The sequence below is a fragment of the Lissotriton vulgaris genome, chromosome 9 (assembly GCF_964263255.1).
Source record: "Lissotriton vulgaris chromosome 9, aLisVul1.2, whole genome shotgun sequence".
NCBI lineage: Eukaryota > Metazoa > Chordata > Amphibia > Caudata > Salamandridae > Lissotriton > Lissotriton vulgaris.
The window spans coordinates 729184978-729201041 of record NC_141697.1 but is presented as its reverse complement, the minus strand read 5'-3'; the positions used below and the strand labels follow the sequence as shown (position 1 = coordinate 729201041).

General features: G+C 50.4%; 1 protein-coding gene across 1 annotated transcript in view; it reads left to right on the top strand.

Annotated features, from left to right (window-relative positions):
- LOC147692182 (sphingolipid delta(4)-desaturase/C4-monooxygenase DES2-like) overlaps positions 1-16064 on the top strand; it is a 199305-nt gene that overhangs the window by 136625 nt on the left and 46616 nt on the right. The window contains exon 2 of the mRNA XM_086938469.1: positions 4721-5463. Within this exon, the coding sequence (XP_086794595.1) occupies positions 4721-5463 (743 nt within the window). The remainder of the gene's footprint in view (positions 1-4720; positions 5464-16064) is intronic.

Here is a 16064-nt window from a genome sequence, read left to right as displayed (position 1 = left end):
GACCTCAGTGCCTGAGCCCTTACCCTTAGACAGATATGTTGAATTAGCTTAGCTAGCTTAACTGTAAATCCCTAATAACTGATATCCTGGGTACCCATGACATGTAAGTTAGAAGATCCGCCCAGGGACTGCAGTACTGGTTGTCCCACCCTGGGTCAGATACAAGTAAAACGAGACTCATAGCCCACCATCTGCAGGCTGGAAGAGCAGTTGAACTGTTGGCCTGACTTTGCTTTTTAAAGCAATGGCAAAGCCAGACTTCCCCCTTGTATACGTATATCAAACCCTAGATAAGAACCTGAATATGCACAACCATATCAACTTACTGGCTAAAAATACCCGCTTCCATCTGAGCTATCTCAGAAAAATGAAACTATTTCTTGAGACTGCAGACCTCAAAGCTGCTGTCCAATCCTTAGTTATTTCCAGACTTGAGTACGGTTGTTCCACCCTCGCGGGACTTCCCAAACTTTCAACCGCTCCTCTAAAAGCCTGTCTTAACGCTGCAGCAAGACTTATAACAGGATCCAGGAAATGTTACCACATATCGCCACACCTGAAAGCACTCAACTGGCTACCCTACGAAGCTCGAATTCACCTAAAGACGGCTTGCATCACACACAAGGCGCTGCACCACAACACCCCTCAGTACTTAGCCCAAAAACTCAGCCTATCTGGAGGAAACAGACATTCTAGGAGTGGGAATAATCTACTTTTGAAACCCTCATGTTTCAAAAAGTCTAAAACCTCCAACAGAGCATTCTCGGGGGCAGCCCCAAGAATTTGGAACTCCCTTCCACCTCACTTCAGAATAATCTCCTCTATCCCTCTCTTCAAAAAGGAAACAAAATCATTCCTGATGAGCAAATTCCTACCTTAAACCTGTTTTCTTGTTGGTTGAACACTCTAATCATTGCTGCCTCAAGAACTTATGACCCACACGAACTTGAATGATCTTTGAAATGTCTTTCAGACTAAGCTTTCTCATTGTTGTTATGCCATGTTACTTATTTTGAATGTTCCCATTGTCATTGTTTCTCAGTACGCCCTATGTAAAGCGCTCTGATACCCTAGCGTGGGTCTGGTTCGCGCTATATAAAACTCTAAAAAAAATGTTTTTAAAAATGCTGCAACATATTGCACCAGCAGACAAGTAACTTCAAATGCTTTGACAATGAAAATGTGGAATTGTCGCTTTAACTTAGGAAAAGCTTTTTCGCCCATTTGGTGAGTCAGAGTTACACCCTGACTCCTCAGCTGGTGCAACTATGGAACGGTACGACCATAGTAGGCCATCCAATGTATCAAACAACTTGTTACATTAAGCCTGACTTGAGACTCAGGTCCAAATTAATGTAACAAGTAGTAGTGTGCAACTTTAGCAAAGTTGCCACTTGGTGCCTTCAGTCCTCTGTGCCCATACTGGTTGCGTACGTGGTCCTGTATCGAGATAGCTTCTACCCTCCTGGGGAGACGCGCTAATGACTCCCAGGAAAGGATGCATAGGGGCCTGCTCTCTAAGGAGGTATAACCTCCCTCCTGAAGGAAGACGCACACGTGTTGGCCCAAAGAGCGAGACTTTAAAGGAGAAGCTGCCTTTAAAGGGCAAATGAGTAACAGTTGGTAGAGGGGCTGCTCTATTGTTCAGGCACACAGGCTGGCACTTGGGACAGGAGAGGTGAAACCAGTTGCCACACTGGTTTTCCAGGGGCATATAGCCCCCTTGGTAGCCACACCTCTGGGCTAGGCTAGAGACCTCCATACCCTGGAGAGGGGTCCTGCCATATTGGAAGTGGGCAGAATTGTGCATCCTGGAAGCCCTAATGTCATACTTCACAGGAAGTTGTCATCAGGTGGGAGAGAACCTGATAGCCCATTGGCTACCAACCACATCCTGTGCTGAGGGCATTTCCTGAGCATAAGTAAGGCAGCCCAGGCAAACACAAACTACTGGACAGAAGAGGACCGAAGAAGGACTGCCTGCTGCACTGTGGAACCAGCCAAGAGAGTGGCTTGGAATGCTCCTGCTGAACCTGGCTAGTTAGCAAAAGAGAAGGACTGTGCCTGCTGTGAGGAGAAGTTATCCCCAGAGTCCAGCCAAATCCAAGAGACTTTAGCGGTCAGTGAGCTGGTCTCCTGTTCACAGCACAGGGACACCACAGCTGGGAAGCCTGTTGGGCAAGTTGGTAGGCCAAAGTTTTTAACCTGTTGCCAACTGCTGCCGTGCAGGACCAGGGACCAGGATCCAATGCACAAAGTTGCCCCTGAGTTTTCTGGCCCCAGGAGTATTATCGAGTGCTAGCAAGACAGGGAAGGTCAAAGGATTCCAAGGCTAAAACAACTCTTAATAAGCTGATTTTATAAGTAAATGGAGACACACTCAAAAGCCCTGGACCTCTTGAGCTTCGTAAGGCAAAGCGAGTTTGAGAAAAGGGGAGTGTGTACTCCTTGAAAAGTCAGTATTGTGCTTATTGGAATGAATACCCGTTCTTACAGATTCTCATATAGGGGACACGACTACTTCAAGTTGCAGTGTGACATCTTTATTGTTGTGTTGTGAGACATGGACAGCCGACACGTGTTTCGCCCCCTATTGGCGAGTTGCGCCGTGGCTTTCTCAAGGCTATTTACACAAATGCAGCGTATAATACAACTGTTTCCATATTGTCAAAATTCCAAAGACAAGAGTTTCAATACTCGCAGAACAATATTCTTCTGTAAAATTGCAGCAGGCTGAGAAATGCAGTTCGGTCCCTGCCCGCGGCTCTCGGCATTCGGTATGTGAAAGGGTTGAATCCCGATTATCGGAGTGCAGCTGGGACCCCCAGAGGATGAGTTATCACCCCAGGAAGGATTGGCCAGTGACTGCGTGACTGTGATACTGGGCAACCGGTAGTCCAGTGGCAACTGGACTTCTGCCAGCACGAGAGAACTTTGAGGGATGTCAACCCAGTGACCAAGACTGCCTCATCCCCTTTATGGACCGAGTAGTAGCCACAAAAAGATCCTGGTCAACTGCATCACATACACAGCATCCTTTGAGCATCTTCAGCATCTTTCATCCCATTTATCAGGACCACTTTAATAGGAAAGCCCTGCACAGGATAAAAGTGCCTGGAACTGACTGAAGACTGCTTCACCCGCTGAGGTAACTTTTTCTAAGATCTTGCTGGTACCCCTGACTGTTTCACTACTGGAATTGATTGCCTGATGTGACTGTAAGTGACCACATTCCAACTAGGCCAAACATTTTGTTGAAAAAGTTTGACAATGCTTGTTTGTGGTTGAGTGAAATAACCTGATTTACATCTTGCAAATTCTACATCCCCGGAACCCTCTGATGGACATATGCCTCATCTGGTACCTCATCTTTCTCCCTAATCCGCTTCTAGAGACTCTTCCACCCTCAATCTCTCCTTTACTCATTCCAAACCTCATTCTCCTAATGCTATGATCTCCAAATAAACTCTTTCTGGACCCTTCTCTCTTCAATCCCTCCACTATCCTTTTCAATGCAACTAACAGACTCACATGTCCACCGCTCAAAATAATTTCATATTTCCCTTTACTAATTCACTACAAAGTTTTTGAGGGTTGTGGACTAGCGTGCTACCCACTGAAAAGCGCTTTGACGCCTTGTCAAGGGTAGTAAGCACTATATAAATGCAATTACAATGACAATATATATTTATTACACTGAGGTAAACTTGAGATGATTCACAACACATCAACTCTACCTTCTTCAGATGATGAAGCTTTCCTGGTCGTACATTCTGAATTGTGATTCAGACTACAACAGACTGTGGCAAGGTGGAAAATGTATTTGCACACCATAAAGTCACTCTTAAACCAATCAACTGACTTATGTAATTGGTGGCTATAGTTTTAAAGTGTGGGGCGCGGGGATTACAATATGTTCATGCGACTCTGAGATTACTGGCTTTGTTGCAGAAACCGTATTATTTTATGAAAGACTTTGTTTTGAGATCTGTAAAGCTTACATAGAGGTTGTCTGTGGGGCTCTAAGTGCTCTATGACATGATTGTAGCTGTTATGCAAATATGTTATGCATCCCTTGGTTCGATAAAAATAAGAACCATTAAAAAGGGCTCCTCAGTTTGGAAGTAACTAACCATTGCATTTCTCAACATTATGAACGTGCAGGATGGAAATAAATACTGAAATAATTGGAATTTACCACTGCCTCCAGATCTTCATCTTATACTGTTATGCTGTTAAACTGGCTTGCTTAGTACAAAGTTTTTATTTTATTTTTCCCTTGAACGTCGTCTCGTCTTTTTTTTAATCCAATATATTAATTTCTATTTTTAATCAAATATATTAATTTTCGGTACCATTTTTGGAAAAAAAATTATTGTTCATTTTTTATATAGTTTGTGCCAGGGTTTTCACTCATAACCTGTGCAATACTAAATACGTTTATAAAGCATCATTCTCAGCCCTGTACTTTACAGTCCAAGTAATGTTGAGCATATCTAGTGATATCAACGTGGCACACTTTGCTGATCTGTACCCTTGGATCTCTCCCAGCCAGAGACAGAAAATAATTGTCCAAATTACCAAACTGCTATTTGCCCTTCTCATCAAAGTCCATACATGGGTCCATGTGAGGACATGCATGTCTAGAAAAATGAATGAACGTATTCTGCAATTAAATAAGCTCACTGCTAAACATCTATTTACATCTTTTTTTTTGCAGCCAAATACCCAGAACTGAAAAATCTCATGGGCCCAGACCCCCATCTGAAGTGGATCGTTTCCGTAATGGTTCTTGTCCAGGTTGTGGCCTGCTACTTTGTGCAAGACTTGCCTTGGAAGTGGGTAATATTCTGGGCATACGCATTTGGGGGCTGCATCAACCACTCCTTGACTCTGGCCATCCATGACATTTCACACAATGTGGCATTCGGCAACAAGGCCGCCAAGTGGAATCGCTTTTTCGGCATGTTTGCCAACTTGCCCATAGCCATGCCCTACTCGGTGTCTTTCAAGAAGTACCACATCGATCACCATCGGTACCTTGGAGGCGATGGCTTGGACGTGGATATCCCTACAGATTTTGAGGGACGCTTCTTCTGTACCCCAGTACGCAAGATCATCTGGCTTTTTTTGCAGCCCTTGCTTTACGTGTTGAGGCCGCTTTATGTTAACCCCAAGCCCATTACGCAGATGGAGATGGTCAACGCAACTGTACAATTTTCCTTTGACTTGCTGCTCTACCACATGTGGGGATTGAAGCCAGTGGTCTACCTCTTGGCAGGGTCTGTGTTATCCATGGGACTGCATCCCATTTCAGGGCATTTTATAGCCGAACACTACATGTTCCTTAAAGGCTACGAGACATATTCCTACTATGGGCCCCTGAACTGGCTCACCTTTAATGTTGGCTATCATATGGAGCACCACGACTTTCCCAGCATACCAGGGAGCAAACTTCCAGAGGTAAGAAATCCTGTAATTTAATTAGATGGATAAAGGGTAACTGTGTATTAGAGTCCAATAACAACATCATGTGTTTATGGTAACATAATAAGCCCCAAGATGATGAATGTCATAAGAAAACCTATGTACTGATTCCATGTGAACTGGAAAATTTCAATCCCTGCACACACTGTGTTTGCTTATAGATTAGATCTCCCTGTGGTTTAAAGAAAAGAAAAAGATAAGTGCATTTGCAAAGTGAGATAAGTTTCTCCAGTGTGTAATTTGTACAATATATATCATTAGACACTGGGCAAACAGGAACTTGGGGAATGTGGGCCTTAACATTCCAGGTGACATGGCAAATGACATCATCGACTTTGCAACACATTCTGCATTGCATGAAGAGGAAAGGCTGCTGGAGTTTCACTCACAAGTAATTAGATACATTAAAAATGTAATCCTGCTTTCTACACAGACATCTAAATTAGGGGTGTGCAAAATGTTAGTAATTTGTTTTCATCTAATTATGTGAATTTATGGCACAATTACGCGTAATTATGCAAAATGCAAATCCATAATTTAACACTATATTTTAGAGCAAATTCGATCCTTTTGTAAATTTTTGGCAGAAGGACACATTTCATTCTAAAATATGTGCAAAAATCAAAAACATGTTCTGTTGTTTCTGTGCATTTCCAGTGAATTATTACAGGGAATACCAAGTTTGTGATAAATGTTAAGCATATAATTATACTCAATTTAACAAAGAGGAAGGTGCACAGCACATGTGGTAGCAGTATCGTGGTTGAGTTAATTAGGAAGGGTGCTCTCGAGGGTGGTGTTGCCGTCAAACACCATAAATTATCGATGAGATAGTGTAAGCAAATGAATTGCGATTACATCCCCTTATAGAGGCACTCCAGAGTGTTCATAGCAATGATTCACAAGGTCGATTTACAAAAAGGTTTATTCAATGTTGTCGCCGTGTTTTAAAGCAAAGTTCAAACAGTTCATTGATATTATCAACATATCATTGAGGCGGACCAAAAGGAACTCCAGTGCATTTCGGGCTCCGCGCCCTTTATCAAGGAGAGGCTGAGAAAAGAGAGAAAAAAGCCAGGATCAGGGGGGAAGTACAAAAAAAGCTGGGGAAGTACAAAAAAAGCAGGTATGGCGTCTAATTACTTATCCAGTGTCGATCAATATCGTGAGGTGATTGGTGAAGGGTGTCTAGTTAAATGCAAAACGGAATACGAGGTGGTATGTGCAAACTAGAGTGCTAGGACGAGTGTAGAATCCAAAGGGCGGGTAGTGGTAACGAGGGGTGCGTGAAGTTAAAATAACGCGGGTGACGAGGCTCAGAGTATCGTACCAAGTCCTGCAAGAGGACTAAAACGAGATTGTTACTTACTGCATGGTCAGCGCCGAGGCAGTCAGTGTAGAAAACGTGACGGTCTGTGGGACAGCCGGTGTGTTGGGCCGGAGTTAACGGTGAAAGACATAGAGAACGGACTAACAGAGTGGACGGTGGGGGCCATGATGGAACGGGGAAAAGGATGAGAAACTGATGAGGGACTAAAAAAGCGGAGATAATGGGACAGCGATAGTAAACACAGGATCATAACAAAAGTGCAATAACTAATAAACAATATGCAGTCAATAAAGAATATGCAGTCAATGAAGAGCAATGCAAGTGATAACCATAAATAGCTTATAGGTAACAACTATATTCTACTCGGTCGTTAAGTCCATGTGTCTTAAGGGTTTGCAGACGGAAAGTCCATTCTAATTCTTTCTGCAATAACAGTTTACGGTTGTCTACCCCTTCCCTGCGGGTGACACATTCCAAGACTGTAAATTGCAGTTGTGCGATAGTGTGGTGAGACTCCTGAAAGTGCATAGCAATGTTGGATTTTTGCTGTTTTGTTTGAATGTTGGATTTGTGCTCGTTTATACGGACTTTGATCTTCCTTTCTGTTTTTCCAACATAAAGTTTGCCGCACGGGCATTTCAGTGCGTAGATAAGGTTCATGGCGTATGAAGAAAACAGAGTCTAGCCAAGCACATCAAACCACCCACCCAGCGCATGGTTCTTATGTCCAAATTTTCTACAGCAACCCAAAAGTTCAAAAAAATCGTCTTGAACCACTGGTCTATTCTTCAAATTGAACCAGACTTTCGGAACATTTTCAATGACCCTCCCCTATTTGCACATACTCGTGGGAAAAACATCAAAGAAATCTTGTCGACCCAACCTTTAATTCCACTAAAATTCAAAGGAACACAACCATGCCAAAATTGCAACAACTGCAATTGTATAATCAGAGGGAACCAAATTAAACATCCTATGAAAGGCAACCCTATTAAACTATGTGTAAACGCAACATGTGACACCATGAACCTTATCTACGCACTGAAATGCCCGTGCGGCAAACTTTATGTTGGAAAAACGGAAAGGAAGATCAAAGTCTGTATAAACGAGCACAAATCCAACATTCGAACAAAACAGCAAAAATCCAACATTGCTATGCACTTTCAGGAGTCTCACCACACTATCGCACAACTGCAATTTACAGTCTTGGAATGTGTCACCCGCAGGGAAGGGGTAGACAACCGTAAACTGTTATTGCAGAAAGAATTAGAATGGACTTTCCGTCTGCAAACCCTTAAGCCACATGGACTTAACGACCGAGTAGAATATAGTTGTTACCTATAAACTATTTATGGTTATCACTTGCATTGCTCTTCATTGACTGCATATTCTTTATTGACTGCATATTGTTTATTAGTTATTGCACTTTTGTTATGATCCTGTGTTTACTATCGCTGTCCCATTATCTCCGCTTTTTTAGTCCCTCATCAGTTTCTCATCCTTTTCCCCGTTCCATCATGGCCCCCACCGTCCACTCTGTTAGTCCGTTCTCTATGTCTTTCACCGTTAACTCCGGCCCAACACACCGGCTGTCCCACAGACCGTCACGTTTTCTACACTGACTGCCTCGGCGCTGACCATGCAGTAAGTAACGATCTCGTTTTACTCCTCTTGCAGGACTTGGTACGATACTCTGAGCCTCGTCACCGGCTTTATTTTAACTTCACGCACCCCTCGTTACCACTACCCGCCCTTTGGATTCTACACTCGTCCTAGCACTCTAGTTTGCACATACCACCTTGTATTCCGTTTTGCATTTAACTAGACACCCTTCACCAATCACCTCACGATATTGATCGACACTGGATAAGTAATTAGACGCCATACCAGCTTTTTTTGTACTTCCCCAGCTTTTTTTGTACTCCCCCCCCCCCCCCCCCCTGATCCGGGCTTTTTTCTCTCTTTTCTCAGCCTCTCCTTGATAAAGGGTGCGGAGCCCGAAATGCACTGGAGTTCCTTTTGGTCCGCCTCAATGATATGTTGATAATATCAATTAACTGTTTGAACTTTGCTTTAAAACACGGCGACAACATTGAATAAACCTTTTTGTAAATCGACCTTGTGAATCATTGCTATGAACACTCTGGAGTGCCTCCATAAGGGGATGTAATCGCAATTCATTTGCTTACACTATCTCATCGAAGCATATAATTAAGCCAAGTGGCGTAATGGTGTACTTTCAGGAATTTGGCAAAACAAGCGTGGCACAAAATTCCCAAAATTATGTAATTGCAGTTGCATAATTTAAAGTTCACCAATGTGCTGCGTAATCTAAATGTTCTCCCGCATGGTGTATATTGAAGGGAAATGCTTTGGCAGTTGCTGTCTCAAATCATTGTCTTTAGAGACATTAAAACTCGTTTTGTAGCTGTACTACTACTGTCTATAGATATATATATATATATATATATATATATATGCGCTGCATAGGCAAAAAGACCTTTTGGGATCGCTTTGGCTTTTCAGCCAAGCATGTGGACGAGTTCCATTGCCTTCAATGGCAACGCGTGCACTTCAGGAGATTCACTTGCGGGAGCGAGCGGCGCCAGATGGCAGCAATTATCGCTCTCACAAGTGAATGTCGCAGCTCCCCTTCTTCCCCCTGCTGGTCACTCCCACAGCCTTTTGCTGTCCATCGTTATTCCCAGCTGCTTGTGAGTTTTCAGCTTCGGATTTTCATTTGGCACACGGGGCTGCTCCCAGTTCAATTAATCTCCCTGTGCTGTGACGTCCGACTGCCTCCTTCCGCCCGACACTGTTTGCTATTAGTCAGTTCGTATTTGTATTATTTATTTATTTTATTAAGGCGCTGCTTTCTCCCGTTTTTGTTCCACTGTGTGTGACATGCGCACCACTGTGTTTCCGAGGAACCTGGATTGCCATAAGAAGCCCTCTGGCCCCCTTTAAAAATGTCATACATGAGCAATCCGAACCCTTGGCAGCTGTGCATGGTGTGTGGGGCCTGGCAAGGAGGCATATTGTGAGGCTGGAGGGGAAAAGCTAGGATACGGAAGGGCAAGCTTTGAAGGGCTAAACCTGGGAATAGTTTCTGATGTCAAGTACTAAACATGCGAAAAGCGTAGCATCTGACCTGAAGATAATAAAACTCGCCTGCAAACACAGTAAAACACACACAGCAGCACAGAAACGTCGGAGGGGGTAAGGGGTGGCCCTAGCGTGGCCTCAGAGTACGCTACCCACTGAAGGCTGGATGGGGCTGCCGCCACTCTGGCATATCTTGCACCTCACGCTGCTCCTCAGAGGGAGCATGCAGGTGTGTACTGAGGTGCCCTCTCACAGCCCACTGCTGGACACTGACACCCATGCGCTGGTGCACCGAGCACAGAATGTCTGCGGGACTCGGGCTCCTCTGGCATGGGCCTGCAATTCAAAACATAAAGGGGGATTTGGGGGGCAGCCGAGCCACGAGGTCTGCCCCCCGGGCAGGTTTGGGAGGGGGAAGTGGGTTTCATGGGGGCGGCCATTTTGCCGCCGTTTGGGCTGCCTGGGATAGCCCAAAGGCAGCCCAATTATTACCAACAAGCCCAAAAGGGCTATATATGGGGGTTACACTTCCGCCCAGCCACCATTTTAGGTATTGTAACCTGGTGGCTGGGAGTGAATTTTGCAGCTTGTCGTTTTGTGGCGGTTTGTTGGCGTTTTTTGTCATGTCAGGCGCGGAGGATGTTCATGTTCTAGAGGCCATCCGCCTGCTGAGTGAAGCAGGGCGGATGGACCTTTTGGTGGGGCCGCGGGTGGCGCGGCCGGTGAGGCAGGCGTCCTTCGGCGTGGCGGCGGCCGTTCTGGCCTGCTCGCCGCCGAGGAAGGCACAGAAATTGCAGGTGAGTCTTCGGGGCTGCGCCGATGTCAGGAGTGCGGCCCCGGAAGACGGAGAGTTGCAGGCGAGGCGCGTTGCCAGGGGCGCCTCGCCGCGTTTATCTGGAGCGGTTGGGGGCGGGCGGGGAGGCGGGAAGCAGGCGGGAGAAAGAAGCCGAGCGGCCGCGCGACCGCCCGGGTTTTGCAGAGCTTGGCGGGGGGGCCGGGAGAGGATGCAGGGCCTCGGGGGAGAGCGAGAGGCAGGGCGAGCGAGAGCGAGGGAGGGGAGGGGCGGGGGGATGGGAGACAGGAGCGTGGTCTGGGCGAGGGGGGAGAGGGGGAGGGAAGGGACTGGGAGGAAGTGAGGAGGAGGGCCAGGCCATGAGGAGGCATTATGAGAGCCCCTCGCCGGCCCGGCAGGGGGCAGGGGAGAGGGGCAGGAGTGCTGGGAAAAAGGGTGCGAAAGGGGGGGGTGCGGGGAGGGGCAGGAGGAGCGGGCAGGGGGGGAGGGGGAGACGGTTGCGGGGGAGATGGGAGATGAGCAGGGGCATGGAGGGGGAGGGTCACCGCTTCTGTTTGACTCAGAGGGCAGTGAGCGGGAGTGGGAGGGGTTAGATGTGTTTGCGTCATGGGAGGAAGGGCTCAGGGAGGCTCGAATGGCGGCGGCGGAGGAGGCGGGTCGGGGGGGGAAGAGGCGGGTCCGTCTAGGCGGGTAGAGGTGGGTCCTGGGATGGGTGGCGGCGGGGAGCTGGAGAGGGCGAGGTGTGTCGGGAAAGGGGGGGAGCTGGCGGTCGACAGGGGAGCAGGGGTGGGGGGGCTCAGCTGGAGCGAGGATGAGGAGGAGGGTGGGGCGGGGGATGGCTGGGGGATTGGTACCGGGCGGGCGGGGCGGCGCAGTGGCAGGGACCCAGCACACCAGCAATAGCTTTTTTATTGCAGGGGGATAGCCGGCGCGGGGGAGCGGACTTGGTAAGGCTTGGGGCGGCCCAGCGACACCAAGGAGAAGGGAGGGCGGAGCTTCCGGCGGCGAGCCTGGAGACCATGAGGGATCACGGCGCGGCTGGCTCAAGAAGGCCCCTGGCGGGCTCGCCGGTCCCAGCACCCACAGGGCCCAAGCGGCTTGGGGAACAGCAGAGATCATGGAGCACCGGCAAAGAGGACTATTTTAGATTGAGAGGGGGCAGAGGCGAAAGGAGGGCCTCTGGCAGGTTTCAGTCGGCGCCACCACCGGCGCGCCGGAAGTATAGGTGGGGAGGTGTGGAGTTGACAGAAGGAGAGGACAGTGTGGAGGAAGGGGAAGTGAGAGATGGGCGGGGCGGACGGGGGTCCGGTAATGTTGTTAGTCCTTTTTTACAGGTGTCACGGGGCCTGGGTGCCGCGGCGGCCCGGACACAGTCGGGAGGCAGATCGGCGTCGGACAGGAGAGTCAAGGAACGGCGAGGGGATGCTTTGATTACAGGTAAAAGCAGGGAGGCGCCGCGGATGGTGTCGGTAGGGGTGGGGGGTGGTAGGGGGGTGGGGGTGGAGGATCGGCTATGCAAGAGGAGGTATGTGGTGGACCGGGGTGTGGGGACGGATGTGGCTGCTCCTGGTGGAAAGGGCAGGGGCCCAGCGGGGTTGCCGGCTGAGGGGAAAGTGGCGAAGCCAGAGGCGGAGGGAGATGCAGGCAGCGCAGCAGCGAGCAGCGCAGCAGCGGGCAGCGCAGCAGCGGAGGAAGAGGGCGCGAAGAAGCCTGAGAGTAAAGAATTGAAGTTTAAACGGCTCCCTTATATGGGAGTCACAAAGCCGCTAGGGGCGCATTTGATGGCGATCACTAAAGAGAAGATATGGAAGGGAGAATATGTGGAATTGTTGAAATTGTTGCACCGGGAGGTTCGATCGAAGGAAGGGTCGAAAGAGGAGGAGTATGAGCTGCAGAAGCGCCCGAGGGTGCCGCTCACAATTGAGAACTGGACAGCGGCGTTTTTGATTTTCGCAAGTGTATATTGCGAGAAATTTCCGGAGAGGTCGGTGTCCCTTTTTAAGTACATGGACGTCATTCGGAAGGCGCAGATTACAGGGGGGGGTTTGCGTGGGCGCAGTACGACGAGGAGTTCAGGGCAAGGATGGCGTGGGACCCGGAGGCAAAGTGGGGCGAGCTGGATTGCGATTTGTGGCAGCACACGATGGGCCTGGCGGGGTCGGGCAAGACTATATTCACCGCCAGCGGGCTCCCGATAATATATCAGCCCTTTCAAGGGTGACCCACCCGGGGAGGGCTGGGGGCAGGAGCCAAGAGCCAGCCCGGGACCGCGGGGCCCTGCTGGGACTTTAATAAGGGGGCGTGTGCCAGAGAGCATTGCCGTTTTCGGCACGAGTGCTCTGGGTGCGGAAGATATGGGCACCCTGTGTTGCGCTGCTGGGGCCCACCCGGACAGCAGCATGGCGGCACACACGCGGCAGCGGGAGCAGCGCGACCCGGGAGCGGGCAGCCGTCGGGAAGCGGCCGGGGTGGCAAAGGGCCTGGGCCAAAGGGCTCGTACGCCGGTTAGATTGGACAGGTTGACGGCGGCCCTACGCACTTACCCGGACGCGGGGGCCGCGGAACGTCTGCGGATCGGGTTTCAAGACGGGTTTAGGCTGGGATACGAGGGTCCTCGGGTGCGGCGATGGGCGGACAATTTGCGTTCAGCACGGGAGCACCCGGAGGTGGTACAGAGTAAACTGGATAAGGAGGTACAGGAGGGGCGCATGGCGGGGCCTTTTGAGGAATGGCCGATGGCAGACCTGATAGTGTCCCCTATAGGTGTGGTGCCCAAAAAGGAGGCTGGGCAGTTCCGGCTTATACAGCATCTGTCGTGGCCGGACGGCGGGTCGGTCAATGACTTTATCAATGAGAGCGAGGCCACAGTGGTGTACTCCTCGGTGGAGGCGGCAATGGAATTGGTGGTGAAGGAAGGAAGAGGCGCGGTGATGGCCAAGTGCGACATCAAGTCGGCTTTCCGGTTACTGCCTGTTCACCCAGACGACTGGGGCCTACTGGGGATCCAGTTTCACGGCCGCTGATATGTGGACAAGGCGCTGCCGAGCTGCTCGATGTCCTGCACGCTTTTTGAATGTTTTAGCACGTTCCTGCAGTGGTTTTTTACGGAACGCACGGGTCACCAAGGAGTCACGCACTACCTGGATGACTTTTTCTTGGTCGGGGTCCCAGACTCCACGAACTGCCAGGTGGCTCTGGACAGCTTTCAGGAGATCATGGTGGACCTGGGGGTGCCGCTGGCACCGGAGAAGACAGTGGGGCCAGGCACGGCGCTGTCATTCTTGGGTATTGAGATCGACTCAAGCTTGATGGAAGCACGGCTACCGGTGGACAAAAAACAACAGATGCTGGGGCTGCTGGAGGTAATGTAATGTAATGTAATGTATAGGCATTTATATAGCGCACTACTTACCCGGAGGGTCCCAAGGCGCTTCGACCGCTGCGAAACCCTTCCTGGCTTCCCTGAGAGATGGGCCCTTAATGGGTATCTCCAGGGTGAGACCAGGCATCCCCGGCGGTCTGGTGGGGCCGTTAGTGAAGATGAGGCAAGCTAATGCCCAGAGTTGCCGAGTGTGATCGCTGATCAGAGTGGGCACCGAGGCGAGAGAATTATCGAGTCCGCTGACCCTGGTCCAGAAACCTGCCGCGCCGGGAATCGAACCCTGGTCCCGGGCCGTCCTCTGCTCTCGGGTCTGCCGCCTCTAACCAGTGAGCCACACTACTTCACTGATGTGATGGTGGCCAGGAATAAGGTGACAGTGTTGGAAGTGCAAGTGCTTTTGGGGCACCTCAACTTCGCGTGCAGGGTGGTGCGGGTCGATAGGACGTTTTGCAGACGACTAGGCCGGGCTTTGGCGGGGTGGAGGCCTCCACATCATCACGTGCGCGTGTCGGCGGGGGTGCGGGAGGATTTGCGGATGTGGCGGTTTTTCCTGCACCAGTTCAACGGATTGCCCTTACAGTGGGACGTGGATTTGGTGTGGGATGTGCAGATCTTCTCGGACGCGGCGGGCAGCGAAGGCTTCGGGCTCTACTGCAACGGGAAGTGGTGCGCAGAGAGATGGCCCCCAGAGTGGTCGGGGGCGGGAGGAGCATTGCTTTCTTGGAGCTCTTCCCTTTGGTGGCAGCAATCTGGCTGTGGGGAGAGGTGCTGGCACATCGTCGGGTGACTTTCAATGTGGACAATATGGCGGTGGTGCACGTCGTGAATCGCCAGTCCGCCAGAGATGAACAAGTGTTGAAACTGTTGAGAGTGTTTGTGCTGGGCTGTTTGCGCCATGACATTGCTTTTCGCGCGGTGCATGTCCCAGGAATTGACAATGACATTGCGGATGCTCTGTCTCGTTCGCAGTGGGGGAGATTCCGTGGGTTAGCCAAGGAAGCGGAACAGGACCCGACTCCACTGCCGGCGCAGATGTGGGACATAGGCAACAACGGATGTTGCAGCTGGTTCTAGGATCCTTGGCAGAGTCAACCAGAACAGCGTATGTGGCAGCCTGGGGGGAGTTTGTGGCGACCGGGGCGCGTTGGCGGCCGCCGGGCAGGGACAGGCAGGAGGAGGTGGTACAATACTTGCTGGAATTGATTGGAATGGGATTGTCGAGAGTGACGATAGCGGGTAAGCTGGCGGGGATCAGTTTCATGGGTAAGCTACTGTGGGGATACGCCCCGTCCGCAGGTGAATTGGGGTCTAGGATGTTGGAGGGTTGGGCGCGGGAATGCGGGCGGGGGGGTGGTGCGGCGGCCGGTGTCAGTGGAAATGTTGGGCAGAGTGGTGGCGATGCTGCCGCGCGTGTGCAGGGATGGCAGGGAAGCATGCCTGTTCGGGACGCTGATGGTGTGGATGTTTGCGGGGGCTTTCCGGGTGTCTGAGCTGTTGGGTTCTAAGGCTGAACGGGGCTTGGAATGGGCGGAGGTGCAAGTGACACAGTCGGAGGTGCGTCTGTGGCTGCGTAAGTCCAAGACGGATCAGAGGAGTGTGGGGTCTTAGGTGACCATGGAAAGGGGGGAAGAGGGAAGTGAGTGCCCGGTGCTGTGGGGTTGGAGATGGAGGACCGCATGTACAGCGAATGGTCTGGTGTTTCAGCACGCGAATGGCAAGGGGGCGACGGGGCGTCAGCTGTTGGGAGTGTTGCGGAAGACATTGGTCAGATTGGGTGTAGATGGGCGACAGTTTGGCACGCACTCCTTTCGGATAGGAGCGGCGTCCGAGGCGCACCGTCGGGGCAGGGAAGGGGGGGCATCATGCGCTTGGGTAGGTGGACATCGGATTGTTATCGCCGCTATGTGCGCAGCGCAGAACCAGCAGGAGGGCGCATGGTGGAATTGGGGGGACAGTGTTGATTGACA